The 18846-nt window shown below is 41.1% G+C and overlaps 1 protein-coding gene across 2 annotated transcripts in view; it reads right to left on the minus strand.

The window, feature by feature from the left end:
• Positions 1 to 1072: 1072 nt before the first annotated feature.
• TMEM200A (transmembrane protein 200A) overlaps positions 1073 to 18846 on the minus strand; it is a 72733-nt gene continuing 54959 nt past the window's right edge. For both annotated transcript variants that reach the window (XM_044249018.1, XM_044249027.1), the window contains one exon: positions 1073 to 3988. In XM_044249018.1, coding sequence (XP_044104953.1) covers positions 2494 to 3972 — 1479 coding nt within the window. In that variant the 5' untranslated portion in view covers positions 3973 to 3988 and the 3' untranslated portion in view covers positions 1073 to 2493. The remainder of the gene's footprint in view (positions 3989 to 18846) is intronic.

The following is an 18846-nucleotide window of genomic DNA, read 5'->3' on the forward strand; positions in this document are numbered from 1 at the left end:
GCTTGTGGCTCCCTCCATCTTCAAACCAGGATCTTGGCATCTTCAGTTTTCTCTCTGGTGTGATCACATCATTTCCTCTGTAGCCAACTCTTTCTTAGTTTCCTTCTCATGAGGACACTTGTAATCACATGGGACCCATCTGAATAATACAGGATAATCTCCCCCTCGCAACATCCTTCATTTAGTTAGGGTTACAAGTGTTTGTTTTGTTATTGTTGTTTTTGTTTTTTTGTGTTTTTTTTTTTTTTTTTTTGCCACAGAAGATAACATTCACAGTTATGCAGGGGTGTTTAGAGTAACTGTTTTCAAACTTGGGAGCATCTGACATTCGCTAGGTGCTATATACCTAGTTATTTTCCTGAAAGCCAATGAAATTTTAAGTGAGTGATCCCAAGTTTATTAGTCAGGGTTCTCCAGAAAAAGTGAATCAATAGGATAGATAGATAGAGATGGATAAATATAGAGACATTTATTATGAAACATTAGCTCACATAATTGTGGAGGCCAAGAAATCCCATGATCTGCCAACTGCAAACTAAGGAGGCCCAGGAGAGGTAGTGGTGTAGTTCCACTCCCAACCTGAAGGCCTAAGAACCAGGGAAGTCAGTGCCAATTCCAAAGGCCCAAGAAACAGGAGTACCAATGTCTGAGGGCAGGAAGACAGATGTCTCAGCTCAAACACAAAGAACAGTCCTGCCCTTCTTCTTTTTGTTCTATTCAATCCCTCGACAGATTAGATGATGTCCGTCTGCACTGGTGACCAGCTGACGGATTCAGATGTGACTCTCTTCTGTAAATACCCTTATAAACACACCTAGAAATCTGGACATGCCTTAGTGTAGTCGACATGTAAAATTAATGATCACACAAGAACAAATATGGAAATGGTCTAATTCAATAGATGGGTAGACCTAGCTCTTTAATAGGAGCAAAATAAGAAAGGCACAGAACCCAATACATATACTGGAGTATCAGGAGTCTTCAGCAGACTATATCTCAAAAGTTTGAAAAACAATACTTTAAACAGAATTGCATATTTAAAAAATGATAGCAAATGTAGGCAGAACACAAATTTCTAATAAGAACAGAAGTTTATTAAATGCTTTATAGTAAAATATTGAGTCCACTCTATTACAGTATACAAGCTTGGTGTTCTAACAAGTAACATTGACTCAATGTCATGATGCCATCACAAGATGGAATTGTGGGGAGCTATGCACAGAAATATATCTTCCTTCTCCTTTTCCACAATAGCTGCAATAATACTGATGCTCGGTAACATTTAGGCATTAGGAAGAACCTGTAAAATTTCCTGAGTATTCCATTAAACAGTTCTTACAATTAAATGTTACCTTAATGGGAAACATGAACATTTTCTAATGGAAACATTCATTTTCATATTTGTTATCTTCAATAATTGAGAGTTACAATCCCCAAAATGTATTACACCATAAGAAAGTCTTTGGGGTCTTCAGAAGGCTTTCCAGCACAAGATAAATTTCAAGGCAATTTGTCAAGGACTAAATTTTCTTGAATCACCAAGCTAGTGATATACAAAGATAAAAAGAAAAGTCAAGGTTAGCTGATTATTTTCCAAAGAACAGGAGATCTGAAAAATCTTGAGGGAAAAGAAGGGTGTGGGAATGAATGGATGCTGGATGATAAAAGAGATAGCTAGGAAAGATATGGAGACTAGTTAGCGTTAACTAACCCATAGTGTATTTTTGTGACTAATCAACATCTTCTTCATGTATATAATTATTTCAAGATAGCATTCCTACAAACTAAATTGGTTCATTCCTTTTTCAAGTTAGATGCAGATAAATTTTGATTCTGAATATCTAAAGTTATAGATAATAGCATTTTGATATTTACTCCTAAGAATACCTGGCACTCTCAGCCATGGTTCTTGAATACATGGTTTCTTGATAAAATAACACTAAAATAGAACAAAGAATGAAAAAAGAGCCCCAGAGCTCAGGGTACTAACCACAATGAAATTAAATAATTCCTATCAATTAGCTCACATGGAACTAGACCAATTTCACCAGTCCAAATTATTTAGCTCACCCAGAAACTAGATCTTTCTCCTTTTAAATAATTTAATTTATTTTTTATTTTTTTTTTAAAAAAGCAGTTGTTTAGAAAATTTGTACTCTGGACAATTCATCCTATACAGATGACCATCAATGAGAGAATTTAAAAGTAAAGAAAGGGAGCTTTAGTACAGATGGAAGTGTTCTGTGTGCATATTGATAGAAGAGATACGTTTTCAAAAGAAGGGAGAATATAAAATCACGGGTGATCAGAGAAAGTCCTGTGATCATAAGTAACCCGAACATACAGCCATCGCCACCACAGAATTAAGCAACCAGGTCTAACCCACTACAAACCTTTTGATACAAAATGCGTATGATCCATACTTTAACAGGGAAACACCAGTGAAAATAGTTTTAAAATATATAGCCTTGTAAAATGATATATTTTTAAACATTAAAACCTCGTTTCAGAAGTTCCCCGCTTTAGGTTATTACTCAAGAATTCATCATGTTCAAAACTCAAATTGTTATGGGATCTTGAAATCATGAGAAGCTTCTCCTTATTGGTAAAGTCTTTTTTGATCGCAGTTTGGGGTACAAGCAGCCTCTCCATGGGGTCCTCTTTATTCTCTAGTTTCATGTATCCTTTGCTGTTGCTTCGATCCAACCGAGGCCAACTTGGGTGTTTCCGTTGTTCTGCCTGAACAGTTAGGGTGGAGGGACCCCTGTCTAAGTCTAAGGATTTTGAATGTGATGAGAGCAAATGTAAAGAAGTGTTGGACCCAAACTGTCTTCTAGCAGCCCCAGGAGACAAGAGCTGTCCAGCCCCGGGTCCGAGGGCCACAGAAGACTTGTATTGGCTCGACAACGACTCCCCAATGGAATTATTCCTTGGGAACACGGTGCTGACTGACTGGAAGGACTCATTGGCATTGGGCACAGGGACCACGAGCGAATCCATCGACAAATTCCTTGACCTACTTTTGAGGTTCTCAGCATCTTCAGTGATGTTATCTATACTGGGCTCATCAATAACACAGTTATTAAGTTTGATCACAGGCAATGTAAAAGCACTGATGGACGATGACACAATTGATTTGGTTTCACATTTCTTAGGGCCGCTGGTCTTATCATCAGTCGTTTTGGAGGGAGGTGGATAGAGGCCAAAGACGGAGACGGAGCTGTCTGAAAGCAAAGGGGGCATGAGATGCCCCAAACTCTTATTTTCATTTAGTGCAAACTCATCCTCCTCGACAGAGCTGTCCATCCGAAAACTGCTCCTAAAACCCGAAAAAGATGCAATGGTATTTGCGGCCAGTCTCGAGGCACAGGAGCTCCCATTCTGTTTTACTTCTGTGTCTCCCATCAATGGGAGATTGTAGATGCCATTCATATGCTTTTGCTCCTTGATTCTCAGTGTGTGGATGTCGATAACTGTGGAATAGATATCCCTCATGTGTATGATTTTGGTTTCTTTGTCCCGGTTCTCATGGAGAATGGCGTTGGCACAAATGAATATGAAAATGCCAATCCCCATGGTGAAAGGGCCAAGCATTTTCATTTTATCAGAATGCAAATGTTGCTCAAAGAAGCGGACCACCACGCCACCTTGGTTCCGAATGACTTGAGTCTCGTTGGTTGACAGTGTCGTCTCCGCATCAATAAAATGTTCCTTTTGGGGCCAATATCCAAGGACTGCCATTGCAATTCCTACAATGGAGATAAGCACTCCCAAAATGAGAAAGAAACCGGATGGGGAATAAAGCCGGATTTTGCCTCGAACGACTACGACATCCGCCTGAGGCCGCCGCCTGACCGGTTTCTTCTCGTGGGCAGTAGGCGAGGGGCTGAGGCTGACATGATGCTGTGACCTGGCCGAGTCTTGCCTTTTCAAGGCAGCCAGGCCGGTTATCACACCACCGGTTGCTATCATAGCTCAGTCTTTTGCTCTGAAAAGAAGGAAACAAGATGATAATCTAACACGTCCTGGGACATGCTCATCTGTTCAACAATTGTTTATATGTTCTTGCTGTTGTTGTTTCATATAATGAAAAAGGGCAGAACAGTATCTTTTTAGTTGACATAGTTTGAGTAGAAGATTTGCTTATTGAGTAATATAAAATCCTGGGGATTTCCTTCATCAGCTAAATTGGTATCTCCAATCAGATAAATTGGTATCTCTATTATTAAGGAAACATGAGCTCAAGGTATATTTTGCTTAAACAATTTTTCACTTATGTAAAACAGTCCCAGGTCACAAGGTGCTCACTCGCTCTCTCTCTCTCTCTCTCTGTCACACAAACACACACGCCATCTTTTATTATTTGTGTTATTTTAAAGAAATGGAACAATAGGCCCCAAACCATCAAAACCTAGACTTACAAAGAGAATAGATTCTAGCAACGTACACTATAAAATCCACTCTTGTGACAGTTACCAGTAAACTCTTAACTCCCACATTTCATTTCTCCTGTTCCATTCTCAACCTCCTTAGTTCTTTGTGTCCATGAACATTCCTGGCCCCTCCTTGCTTGAAACTCTCTTCTCTAGTCTTTCATGATTCTAAGTCTGGCTCTTCTCTGACCTCACTGACCACTTCAATCTTGACTCCTCTTCCCTCCCCTACACGTAGACCACCTTCTCCTGAGAGGCCTATCTTTGGCCATCTTCTCTTTAGACCCTCCCTTGGCGTTCATATCCACTCCTACACCTGCCACCATTACGTCTGTGCTAGTGAATCCCAAGCCGGTCTTTCAGACTCTAGCCGAGTTCCCGTTTCCCATCTCCCATGGTTCACCATTGGGGAGTGCATGTACATTCATGCACCACTAGCAAAGCTGAACCCACCTTCCCCCAGTACTGTTTGACTTGTTTGCCTTCCTTAAGGGTGTCACTTCTTAGGTTTGGCTCTTCATAATTATCTTTGGCTCCTCCCTTTTTTTCCCCTCATCTTCTCATCAGGTTCTAAATCCTAGGAATGTTCACTACCTGGTGTCTCTCAATTCTACCCTCCACCCCAATCCCACACCTCCTAGCCCAGGGCAGCTCGCAGTACCTCTTACTAGACTATTATAATAACCTCCCAGCTAGCCTTCCAAACTCCAATTTCTCTTCCTCCAGTCAAGCTTTTACACTGAGGACAGATTAATTATCTGATTAATTATCCTCAAACACAGCTCTGAAACGGTTTAAAGAGTGGAATAATGGATAAAACATTCCCCATTACCTAGCAGAGTTAAATCGGGGATTTCAGACCCAGGGGACTTAGTTTTATCTCTAACTGCTCCCTTTCATTTACATAAAACAAAAACCTTACGATGTTCCCTGTACTTCATACTGTACTATTTCTGAGACTTTGTTAATAATGTCTCACTATCTAGATTGCCCCTTACCCTCCATACCACATTGCACACATTAACATCTGGCTAGTCATCAAAGCTCATATCCCACTTCCTTTAGAAAGCCTTCCTTGACTCACTCAGCAAATCCCACCCGAGCCCTCATTTCTCAGTGCATTTTAGCAAGTATTACATGGCACTTGCTGCATTATAATGTCTCTGTTCTTTCAATTCTTGTGGTCAAACATCAAGTGCAAGTCATATTTTCATTACCAAAAACATTCAATGTAATAACTTGTACATAGCCAGTGTTCAAGAAACATATGATAAAACGTTCAATAAGAGAGTAATCCTTTCCCTGAGATTTGTTGGATGACCATCACGTTATTATACTAACTTTCCTAGTTAAAAATATGAACAAACAAAATTAATACCAAAACAAAAAGCAACATGTTGTGAGTTGGTAAAATATTTGTCATTATTTGTAAGAATAGTTCTCAAGCTGCCGGAACTGGCTGGTAGGAAACAGGATATTTTAAGACTCACAAGGTCTCTGGCAAATTTTGGAGAGGGTTGCTTCACGGCATCGAATCTCATCTTGTGAAACTGAGCTCTCTTTTGAGTTGCTAGTTATGATTTCTGAATAGTGTTTCAGTAACCAGGGTTGTGGATGGTATCTACCCTTTAAGCTAGCTGAACAAGCTGGAGAGGAAACCCAGCATTCATTGGAATTATAAGTAGGATTAAAATAGTTTGATGCTGAAAGAAGAAGCTAGACTGTAACCCACAGCATAAGTGTATGAAATTTATCAACGCATACATACTACAGAATGTCTTCCCAACCTTAGCTACCACAGGGTTTCATGTCAATCTATGTTTTCTTGATCCTAAAAGAGTTTCAAATGTTTGAATACAGTAATTTGATTAGATAGAAGCCATCTCACTCAGTTATTTCCATGTGGCGGACTGAGGATTTAGTCTGAGATCCTTCTGAACAGAATCAAAACAAGGCAAAGGCTTTCATCTGCTTTGAAAGGCCCCACTATGGTTGACCCTTCCATTCCGAGTCCATGTTCACCTCCATTTGTCAAAACCTTTCTGCTAGCATTGCCACTCTCCATTCCTGAGGCTGACAGGGGAAAGGGGGCTAGAAGAGAAAATTGTATTCGAGAAAGATGGGTGAGGAGAGGAAGGCAGAAAAGAGCGACAGTGAGTGGGCTTTGTGTGCGAGCAGGTGGGTTAGACTAGACAGGAAGGAAAAGCAAGGGCAGTGTAAGTGGGAAAACTTACAGCAAATGGAAGGAGAAAAGAGTCAGGGTGGAGTTTGGAAAAATCAAGAACAGAGTAGGAGCAAATGAAAGGATCCCATGGCTTCTTCAATGGGGCTGCCCTGGCCAGGCCCAGACGGGGGCACCACGAGTCTCAAGGAACAGGAAGCTCAGGGTATGTGCCAACATCCTTCTTTAGTGAGCTGTTGTTATGATTAGTCCAAAGTGACCCAGAGGGGAAAGCAAAGATGCTTAACACAGTCATTGCTTCAAAGAACTTGAACCCCAGTGTAGGAGCTAGTCCATCCCCATAAAACAGAATTAATACCCCTAGAATGAAAGTTTCTATAATGGAGGAGCTAAACCAGCTTCCAGCAGGTGAAAACTTTCTAACTTCCATCACAGTGAAAAGTCGAATGAATTGCATTTCAGGCAGGGTCAAGGGAAAGCAAGGCTGGCACACAGAGCCCCTGGTCTGCCTCTAGCACCCAGCTTAGCACTGGAGGAGGAAACCGGGTAAGGCTCAAGAGGAAAGGGAAGGGCAGGTCTTGGAAGGTAGCAAGTGTCACTCCCAATCACCTGAATATTCCATTCATATGCGATGGGGTTGGAGTAAGACACACATACTATTGTTATCATCTTAGGAAAATTAATCTCAACTTGTAGACCAAAGCAGCAATGAGGGACTGACCCTGGGAACAATATAAAGATGCTAATGGCAGTTCTGCAGTAAGAAGTCCATGGAACTGTAAACATGGAGAGAGTACAAGCACAGGCCTTTGCATCCCCAAAGCGTAAGGTCAGCTTGGTCTATGGGGTACAGTTTATGCGAAAGCAGCCTCAATCTATTTTTTTTTTAAACTTATGCTGCAAAGTCATACCCCTCCACTCTACACTTTCTTGACTGTGCGTGTGCTCTCTGCCATCCGAGGGCAGGGCTGGGACTTATCTCCTTAAAGATCCAAGTGGAGAATTTTACTAACTGAATTTCATTCTGTTAACTTAGGCACAGAATTTATGCTTCCCAATCTCTCTGGAAGCAAAGCTTTACCTAACCTTCTGGAACCTGAAGGAAGCCATGTGGTGTTCCAATAGAGCCCTCCTCCTAAGTGGGTGCTGTTACTTTGGGTAGCTGTTCTCTAATGTAATTAGTCAACACTGACATCTTGTATGGCAGTTATAGCAGTAGACTCAAAATCGGCTTTCTGGCCTCAAGAATTTTTTTTTAAAGATTGATTTGACAGAGGGAGAGAGATCACAGGTAGGCAGAGAGGCAGGCACAGAGAGAGGGGGAAGCAGGCTCCCCGCTGAGCAGAAAGCCCGATGTGGGGCTCAATCCCAGGACCCTGAGATCATGACCTGAGCCGAAGGCAGAGGCTTAACCCACTGAGCCACCCAGGTGCCCCCAGCAACTACCTTCTTGAAGAAGCCATTAGACTAATTATAAATAAACCTAACTAGAGGGTCAGCCACACTCACTTTCCATATTCTTCAAAAAGATACCATGATTTTGTCAGAAGTCAAACTAGAAGACAGGTAAGACAGGTATCATCATCTGTTGACAACCAAAAATAAAAAAGAAATTTAGATAGGGTTAACTTTCAGCTACATATTCATCAGCCTCTTTTCCATTCCTGGGGCTTATAAATCAGCCATAGTGTTGCTGGCCACAGCTATCAAGATGGCCAGCTTACGAATGACACATGCATCTTCTTCCTCACTGGGCAAACCGGCTTCCTGTTTGGCTGTCTCTGGGCCTTCACAATCTTACCCATTCACCGTAGATCTCCAGAAATCATCAGGATGGATTCAGTCGCAGTGGCCACCTTTCTCCCTACAGATGTAGACCCTTTGGACTTACTCGTGCACCCCATTCTAATCTACTCGTCTACCTGAGACTTATCTTCCCCCGGGACCATGCTTATTCTACACCCTCAGCCAAAACCTCTTTCTCTTTGACTGAGCAGATCTCAGCTTTGCATACCATATGTTAACCCCACACCATCCTGTCTCACCGTCAGGCTTCACCTCTCCTCCTCTTGCTCTGCTAATCATTTTAAAAGCCTTGTAGCTGTCCTTCACCCCCGTCACAAGTTTAAAAGTGCATTGTGGAATTGGCTCTTCACAGCATTCATCCACACTTAGGACTCACATCCTCACAGAAGCTTATTGCCTGTACTCTTATGTCCTCATCTGACCACACTGACCCACTGTTCTGACCACAGTATGAGTCTCCCACACATCAGATGTGGCTCCAGAGGCATGCGCACACTTCCATCTGAGATAATAAGTAAGTATACTTGCAAAGTTAAGAGACGTTAGAAGTCTTTGAATCAGACATTCCTTTTAACCAACTAAGTACCAGGAATGCTGTCTCAGATCCAACAATGAAGTTGCAGAAAGAATAGGATTGGAATTCAAGTTTTCAGATTCCCGGCCCAGTGTTCACTCTTGGTTAAATATTCCTCTTCTTATTGTTTTTCATGCTATCTCAATGCCTCACAGAATTCAATGCCAGAAATGTGATATATGCTCAGCAAGGTTCTCTGTCGACTATAAATTGACTTGAGGAAAGCCAACCCATGACTGAAATGTGCTGCAGACCAGGGACACCAAGTTAATAACACCTGGTCCTTGATTTCAAGGAGTATTGAGAACAATAAAGTATATATTTAAAATAAAATGAAGCTATGATGATGGACTTATCCTGGAGAATGCTCTTCCACACTATCTGGAGGAATCAGGGGGAGGTTTCCAAGAAGCGGCAGGAGTGGAGACTCACTGTATCAGTAGGAGTTTGCCATGCAAACAGATTTGAATTCATTTGTGTTCCTCACTGTTTCACGATGGTCCTCGCACTAGGGTTTTTTTTCATCTTCTCAGCTGAAGGATGCTTATTGTCCTAAATATATTTGATATTGTCTTACTTCTATGTTTGAATTTTTATATCTCAAGGTTTAAAAATTCACCAGAATATGAGGCTATCTGCCAAAGGAAGTAAAAATTAATCTGTGCCTTCAGGACCAAACAAAAACATTATATAAAAACCCCATGTGGTATCCACAAATGTGACAGATGGAAATATTTTCTGTTCAAGCTAGAATAGTTTTAGGACTCTCTTCCCAGTAGAGACATTTTAAACTTTCAGACTGGGATTTTTAATCTATATCCTTGCCAGAGCTGGAAGAGAAAATGCCTATGGGTGACTAATAGTTCTATCACATTAAAGTTTAAAAAGTAAGAATAGAGTAGAAATCATTTTTTAATGTGTAGAAATGGTTTTGCACATGGAAAGTGGAATTGTAGAAACCTGGTAGCCAGGCAACCTTGGACAAGTTTTTTTTTTTGTTGTTGTTGTTGTTGTTTTTGTTTTTGATTTGTTTTTAAGATTTATTCATTGGGCACCTGGGATGTTCAGTTGGTTAAGCGTCTGCCTTCAGCTCAGGTCATGATCCCAGGATCCTGGGATCAAACCCCACATTGGGCTCCTTGCTCAATGGGGAGTCTGCTTCTCTCTCTACCCCTCCTCCCAGCTCATTTGTGCTCATTCTCTCTCTCTTGCTCTCTTGCAAAAATAAAATCTTTAAAAAAAAGATTTTTTCATTTATCTTAGAGAAAGAGAGAGAGAGTGCGTGAGTGCACAAGCAGGGGGAAAGGCAGAGGAAAAGGGAGGGAATCTCTGGCAGACTCCACGCTGAGTGTGGAGCCCGACACAGGGCTCAATCTCATGACCCTGAGATCATCTCCTGAGCCAAAATGAAGAGTCGGATGCTCAACCGATAGAGCCACCCAGGCACCCATTGGACAAGTTGTTTTTAGATTCTTATCTTAGTTCCTCTATCTGTAAAATGGCAAAAAAAACCTTCTTTAGTACATGGCATTTAGCACACGGGAGGCAGAAGACCAGGTAGGAAGGGCTTGAACTCTGCCACACCACTTAATAGCTACAACTGAGCAAATGACTCAACTTCAGTTGAGTCCTCATCTATAAAATGGGGACAGTAACAGTATCTGTAAGGTTGTTGTAGAGCAAAGGAAATAATGAACATGAAACACAACTCAGTATGTGGGAACAATGGTCTACATTAGTGATGTTAGCTGTGTCTGTTGTAAGGTCATGTTAAGGATAAAATGAAGTATCATCCATGAAATGTTTACTGTAGTGTTAATTGTAGTGAGTTATCAATAAACAATAGCTATTTTGATTAACTCTTCATTGCTCAGTGCCATTAACTTTTTCATTGCTCTGCTAGGCACATGGAGAGGAAATTATGATCACAACCTTGTACTGGGACTTAGAGTCAAAAACTATCTGCATTGGAGAATGCATATTTTAGTGCCCAAAGCATTAATAATTTGGTAGTTATGAAGAAGAGCCGTGTTTATAGAAGAGAGAGGCAGGTGGGGGGTTGTATAAAGCATGCCTTTCTTTTACATTGTATTTCTTCAAATTTGGAGACCTGTCTTGAGACAAAAAAATAATAAAAGCAATAATAAAAATTAAGTAGGAAAATCCAAACCAGTTCATCTGATGTTTTTACTTATCTTAATGATGCAATTGAACCAAACCCATGAATTTCTGATCAATTCTGCAGGCACAGTTCTGCTTCCATTGGGACCCTCGGGCATAAAACAGACTGAAAATGAAGAGGAATGCGGGGCTTGGGGATATAGGGACTAGAGAATTTGCCATAAGGGTGATATAGGATGAAAATCGCAAAATGTTATTTTTGTGACAAGAGGTTTAAGCTGTGATTTGGTGTACACCGTGAAGTCCTTTGCTAGTCTGCCTTGGAGAGAAGGGTGTCTTAATATTCAGTGTAAGTCCACATCTGCATGAGTGCTGGAACTAAAGGGAGATATAAAATTTTTTATAATGAGCAGAATGATACTCAGGTCCTTAAATATAAAATACCACTTCATGGTTGAGTACATCCTATGCACGCAGAAAACGCTAGAACACAGAATATGCTTGGAAATCTATACAAACTCTTTGTTACTGAAGCCGGCCTGACAAACTGTAAAATATGGGCCCAAACCAATTACAGACTCTGCAACAATGACATGGAACAACTGCTCTCCCAGGACTAACAGCCATGACGCTCACAGAGCACAAAAGACTTCAGAAGGCCAAATAACAGATCCATAATGAGCCGTTAGACAAAATCCTGCTGAGACCCAGTGGGAGACATTTTCCGCGGGAACAGAAGAAATTAGAAGGCTATTTCCCCCAAAGTAGAAATATGCTTCCTGCCTTGTACCCCAATTCTTCAAATCTGAACAACACTTACAATGATGGTCACACACCCTGCTCACGGTGTTTCTGGGCAGGAAGTCGACCTGAAACGGATGCACAGGAGCTATTGTTCAATAGTCACAAATTTACTAAAATGCACAAAGTTAGCTGCGATATTCCTGGATAAAGAGCTGAAACACTCAAAACCCCAGGCTGGACTTTGTATACGGTTATGATACAAAACTTAGGATATATATGTTCCCTGCCACAGAAGAACATCTATGGTAACTTCACTTAGGAGGTACGGTGACAATGTTTTTTGGACTCCAGTATTAGTATCCTTTCCAGCGACTTTAAATGCCTGGAGAGTAGCAAACATAGTATTGACATTCCTATAGGGCAAGGGGATAGGTTGAAGCTTGGTAGTGAGTTTCAATTTTACTTGCTCCACTTTGTGGCAAATGTCTTCTCTAAGGCCACCGGCTCTGTCTGCAACGCAGCTGGGCCAATATTGTGAAGGATGCCAAACATCTTCCTTTCTTCTCTAGTGCAAATGAGGAACCATTTCCCACCAAAGCAAACCACCATCGAAATTAGCAATCAGCTGTGTCATCTTTTCATCCACCATAACATACTGTACATCAAGTTTCTTTTTTTTTTTTTTTAAGATTTTATTTATTTATTAGTCAGAGAAAGAGAACAAGAGAGAGCGTGTGCACAAGCGGGCAGAGTGGCAGGCAGAGGCAGAGAGAGGCAGAGAGAGAAGCAAGCTCCCTGCTGAGTAAGGAGCCCGATGTGGGACTCAATTCCAGGATCCTGGGATCATGACCTGAGCCTAAGGCAGCTGCTTAACCAACTGAGCCACCCAGGCGTCCCTGTGTATCAAGTTTCTTACCTAGTTTTCCAAACCATGATCGGTCCAGGCTGCCATGAAGCATTTGTAAAACCCAAGGAACACATTAGGAAGTAATTCAAACTTAATCATTTCCACTAGAGAATTTCTTTATCCCCCTAACTGTAACCTGAGTAGGATCATCCTTCAGGCAAGGGAGGAAGAGGTGTGACAGACCGCCTCATGAGAGAGGGCAAGACCAAACTGCTCACCAGTCACAAAAAGAGTGAGTCTCTTCAGCTCAGAAATGCAAAAGTCCTTTAGCATTAAGGAACATATTCTTTAGAGAAACGTCAGTGAAGGAGGTAGCAGGGGTGCATGTGACTATTTCTATTTTCATTTTCTTCATCTTTTCTCCCACTTGTACAGGTTAGTGGCAGGAAGGTGAATGGTGGAAGACAGATTTTTAGACTTCCAATTTAAAAACGGTATTTGTTAGTCAGTTCTCCCCTCCTTTCCCCTCCCCTCCCCTATTCTCCCCTTCCCTGCCCCCTATGTGGAAGCTACTTGTGCTCAAGGCATCTGGCAATACAAAGTGGAGAGTAATTACCCACACTCCTGGCTTCCCTAGTCTCCCCCTCCTAGAGGCCAGCAGAATGTTGGATTTCTTGTAGTTCTTTAAGAAGTGGGAAGAATGTTTTCTCATTTGGTTTCTTAGAATTGATTTATGAGAACTCTTTATATATTGAAGAAATCAGCTCTCTGGCAGTGTTATGCCTGGCAAACACATTTAATTTACATTTTTAAAAATTGTATCCTTTATCAAACAGAAAATTTTAATTGTAAGTGGTCAGACTTATCAATATGTTGATTGATGGCTTCATAGACTCATTAGATCTTCTTCAGTGGAAGATTATGTTAAAAATTCTCCCATATTGTGGTACCTGGGTGGCAACTGACTCTTGGTTTCAGCTCAGGTCATGGTTTTGGGGTCACAGGGCTGGGTCCTTCAGTGGGCTTCCAGCTCAACTTAGAGTCTGCTTCGGAGTCTCTCCTCGGCCCCTCCCCCTGCACATGTGTGTGCTCATGTGAGCGCGTGCTCTCTTCTCTCTCAGATAAATAAATCTTTTAAAAAATTCTCCCATGTTTTCTTCCAGTAATTTTACGTTCTAATTCTCCCACATTTTAATTTTCTTATGTATCTGGATGTGTGTGTGTGTGTGTAAGAATACAGGTAGGGATCTAATTTGTTTACAAGAAATAAACCTCTCCTCCCCTGCTTCCAAATGTTTCTTCCACTGCATATTGAATTCTTAGAGTTGTAGTATGTACCAAATCTCATATGCACTTTGGTCAGTATTAAAGTTGACCATTCTGTTTCATTAATGTATTAATTCACCTGAACCAAACTGACTTGATTAGTATTCATATTATAATAGATATTTGGATAAGATTAGTTTATTTTCATTCTCCTGTGTCAAAAGTTTCTTGTCTATTCTTACATTTTACTCTGCCTATGAACTTCAGAATTTGATTTTTAAAAACCTGGCATTTTTCTTGAGATCCCACTAGATTTCTACATAAGTACTGGGAGAACTGACACTGTTATACCACAGTAGCATTTTATCTATAAGTTTTCTTTTATGTCATAGTTGTTTTTTTTTTTTTTTAACATAGATCGTTCTCATTTCTTGTTACTGTATGTTTCTTGGGTATTTTGGCACTGGGTTTTCACTGTATAGCAGTAAGCTTTCTGTCACTATCATTTCTGTCTTCCAGTGGTTGTCATTTGGATGTGGGAAGCCTACTGATTTTTGTGCATTAATTTACTAAGCTGCCTTACTGAACTAGTTGACTATTTAAAAAAAAAAAAAAAAAGAAAAGAAAACGATTTTAGTTCATTCTCTTGAAGGTGTCCTAGGACAATTACATCATCCAAATATATTTCTGCCTTTTCTTTCCCAATTTTAAACCTACAATTGGCATTTTCTTTTTTCTTTCTTTCTTTCTTTTTTTCTTTTTTTTGAAGACTTTATTTATTTATTTGAGAGCAAGAGAGAGATAATGAGCAGTGGGGAGGGGCAGGGGAGAGAGAGAGAAAAAGACTCCCTGTTCAGCAAGAAGCCCAATGCATCCCAGGACCTGAAGATCATAACCAGAGCCAAAGGCAGATGCTTAACTGACTGAGCCATCCAGGTGCCCCTACAATTGTTATTTTCTAACTATACCACCTAGGACATGGAGAACAAAGGAAAACAAGTACATAATAGAGAGGCGTGGCCATCCTTGCGTGACTCCTGGGTTTAATGGAGCTCCTATGGTTTCACCACTGAAGTACCAGTTAGTAAATGTTTTATGTAGAGATTTCACTTAGATTCTAGGGGACAAAATTAATTATGTCAGAGCTGCTGCTGGATAGAAACACGGAGGCAGGAGAAGGAAAGAGGAGGGGAAAGGCAAAGGACAGAAAAGAAGGAAGAAGGAAAGGTGGATACAATGGAGGAAGAGGAGGAGAACCAGGTTCGGTGTGTGCAGGGGGAGGATTATGGTTTATTAATGCAATGTTAACTACCTAAAACCATGAATCAGTTCTATATATTTTCTTGAAAATTCTTACTTCTTTTCATACCTTCTTAAAAACAAAACAAAACAAAACAAAAAATACTATACAGTTATATAAGGTCAGGAATTGTCCTGCTGGGGATGCTGGGATTACCAGATCATCTATAAATCCTGACTGATTATACTAGTCAAGAGGGGAAAATTGAGAAGAATGATAAACTGCATATGATATCAGGAATATGAAAAAAAAACTGGAAAGAATGCATGGCAGAAAATGATTTCAAGGGAGGTTTAACCTAATGGCAGCAAAAGATGGAACCATGTTTCTAAAAACACCATACGTGCGCATCTCTGCTTTCTACAATGGTAGGGTATGTGGGGGTCATGCCCGAGATATTTTTAGCTTCAAATATCTGTTATACTTTATAATGGTTTGCTTTACTGGTAATTTCCCGTGAGAAATGACAATCCAAGAGAAAAATGGACAAAAGGCATTCATAGCCCAGTCACAGAAGGAAAAGTACAAATGTCTAGGTAGCAAAGGAAAAGAGCAACTCAATAGGAAAGAAAACTGCCAACTAAACCAATTTCAAAAGTCAAAACAGGTCTTCACTTACTAATTGACAAAGAAGAAAAAGAGGGATTGAGTATGTCCATTACCGGTGGGGTGTAAAGCAAATAAACCCTAAAACGCTGTCAGTGAGAGCACACGTTGGTATTTTTCTGTGGTTAGTCTGAGAGTGACTTTCAAAAGGTGAAGTGTCCATTCCCTTTGTCGCCGCCTCCCCTCCACCACGTCACTTCCATGACTACATCCTTTAGAAAGACTTCCGCGTTCAGTGCTATGGGAATGGTGACCTCTGGGAAACTACTTACATGTTTATCAGAAGATTGGCTAAGTCGTTCAGGCTGCATCTAAATAATAGAATAGTATAATAGTATATAGATATTTAAAACAAAGAGTGTGTACTAATGAGGTAAAACATTTACATCATATTTTTTAAAGATTTATTTATTTATTATAGTGGTGGAGGAGGGGTCGAGGGAGAAAGGGAATGTCAGGCAGCCTCCTTACTGAGTGTGGAGCCCAACACAGGGCTCATGACCCTCAGATCACGACCCGAGCCAAAACCAAGAGTCTGACGCCCAACAGACTGAGCAACCTGGGCGCCCTATTTACATCATATTTTTGAGATTTTAGAACAGAAATAAAGAGTTTAAGATCCTGTTTATATCCACCACACAGAACATGTGTTCAGATAGGCACTGAAGGGATGTGGAAGACCACAGCACAGCCAAGAGTGCTCAGACGTCAAGAGGGCGAACGCTCGCTTCAGGTATAGCCAAAGTCTTCATCTTTTTGCAAGGAGCACACGCTGCTTTTATTTCAGTTCCCTTTTGGAACTCTAAGTACAGATCCCCCAACGCCCCTGCCCCCCCCCCCCCGCCAAAGAAAGGATACTTAAGCTTGTAATATAGGAGTAAAAGGGAGAGCCATCCAGTATACATTTGGGTAATTTGGTGGGCTTGCTGATATAAAAACTGGTATAATTTTGCCTTTGAGGCAAAAATGCAAGTGTAGAGAAAATAGAAAATGGCTAAAATCACTAACCGGACTAAATCAGAAACTCAGGAATTTAAGATTTACTTATGGTACGTCATAATGGTGAAGGAGAGAGAAGAAAAGTCAACACCTGCATTTACTGGGTTCAAGGTGACATAAAGGATGAGTTACGACCTGGCAACTGTCTTTAGGAAATCTGCAATCTGGGAGATGCTCATGGATACTGTGTGTATTGTAAAGCAAATCCTTTCTCAGGACTCCCTGGCTAGTCTGTGCCTGGGTCATCCTGACTTACCCACATGGCTCCCTTCTGGCCTCCAGAGGGGCTGGGGCTTTCTTTCTTTCCCCAGAGCTCAGTCCTCGCTGATGATCTTCGGTTACTCTAACCTTCCAACTTTGATTCATTTATGGAAAACGGGCTCCTGTTGGAGATTAGCCTTCAACTTCAGAATTATTATTCTCATCAAGCATGCGTCCACAGAGGCTGGACAGAGATTTTTCAGCCTTCATTGTGAGGGAAACCGGGTCTGGGGCTCCGGAAAGGGTTCTTCCCTTTAACCTCATTTGCATTCGTCTCCTCCAGGAGATGAGGCAGCAAGGCTGAATCATATTTAATTTTCATGCCCTGAAATTAGATCTCTGTTCTGCCCTGTCCATTGATCCTGCTTCATCCTTTGCATGCAGTATGGTTCTGTTGCCTACAGAGACCCAAGAGTTGTCCTAGAGGGTGAGGATCTGTTTTGGTAGGAGCTTGTGGACCAAGCTGGGTGGGGCGTTGGTAAGGAGAGGGTCTCTTGTGCTCAATTGTTACACCATGCCCACCCTGCCCCTGCGTAATATGAACACAGAGAAAGTCTATTTACATGGAACTTTCCTTCAAGAGTCGACATCCTTAGGCTTATCTAAGATGAGTTTATGCCAAGGTTCAGCCATCCTATAAATTCCCGTGACTTCAATCTGAGGGTTTTGTTTTGTTTTGTTTTGTTTTAAAGATTTTACTTATATATTTGTCATAGAGAGAGAGAGCACAAGCAGGGGAAGCAGCAGGCAGAAGGAGAAGCAGGCTCCCTGCTGAGCAAGGACCCCGAAGTGGGACTCCATCCCAGGACCCTGGAATCACAACTTGAGCTGAAGGCAGATGCTTAACCAACTGAGCCACCCAGATGTCCCTCCAGTCTGAGATTCAAAAATGCCCTCAGATCTTGATGTATGTCATCAAAATCTAAAAAAAACAAAGAGGGTTATGATGATGAACCTTTGACCTGTGTGCTTTTTAAAGGAATATTTGGTCCATTAGTTTACATTTTTGATCCTCAGTGATACCTGCAGACAAACATAACTTGCTTTAATAGTCTAAGTGTTTTTTAGATTTGCTATAGCTACATGCTGAACCACAGATTTTATCTGTAGCCTTTTGGAGATCAATCCAACATTTGTTGGCTTATTCATATGTTGGCTCATTTCAATCCTCACAACTCTGAAATGCAGGCTGTAGCTTCATGCCCACGACGTACAGGTGCTTAGCATCCCCCTTATAGCAGATGAGCTAAGAGTCCAAGAAGATAACTAAGTTATGTAGCAGGAGCTGTTTCCCAGGCCTGTGAGAGCAAGTTCTAACCATGCTGCTCCTCTAGCCACTTCATTCCTTCTGAACTGGCTCATCTCCCAAAGGAAAAGTATGGAGAGGATTGAGGTAATAGTGGAGTTTCTTCAGGCTTCAGTATCCTTTGCTTTAAACCGTTTATTTATATGGCATCTGGGTTCTTTTTTATTACTTTTGACATAATGCAGAGGACTGTTCTTGCTTCCTAAATCCATATAAGATGATGAAGTCAAGTAATTAAATAAATCAAATCACATTCCTAATTCTTCCAGAATGATGTTGATAATTTATTCAAATTTCTCGTTCGCTTTGGAAAGCAGAGAATCTCACTCGGCTCTAGTTAGTGCTGTCTGGGCTGCAGAGAATCTCACTCGGCTCTGGTTAGCGCTGTCTGGGCTGCTTCT

The sequence above is a fragment of the Neovison vison genome, chromosome 1 (genome assembly GCF_020171115.1).
Source record: "Neovison vison isolate M4711 chromosome 1, ASM_NN_V1, whole genome shotgun sequence".
NCBI classification, from domain to species: Eukaryota; Metazoa; Chordata; class Mammalia; order Carnivora; family Mustelidae; genus Neogale; species Neogale vison.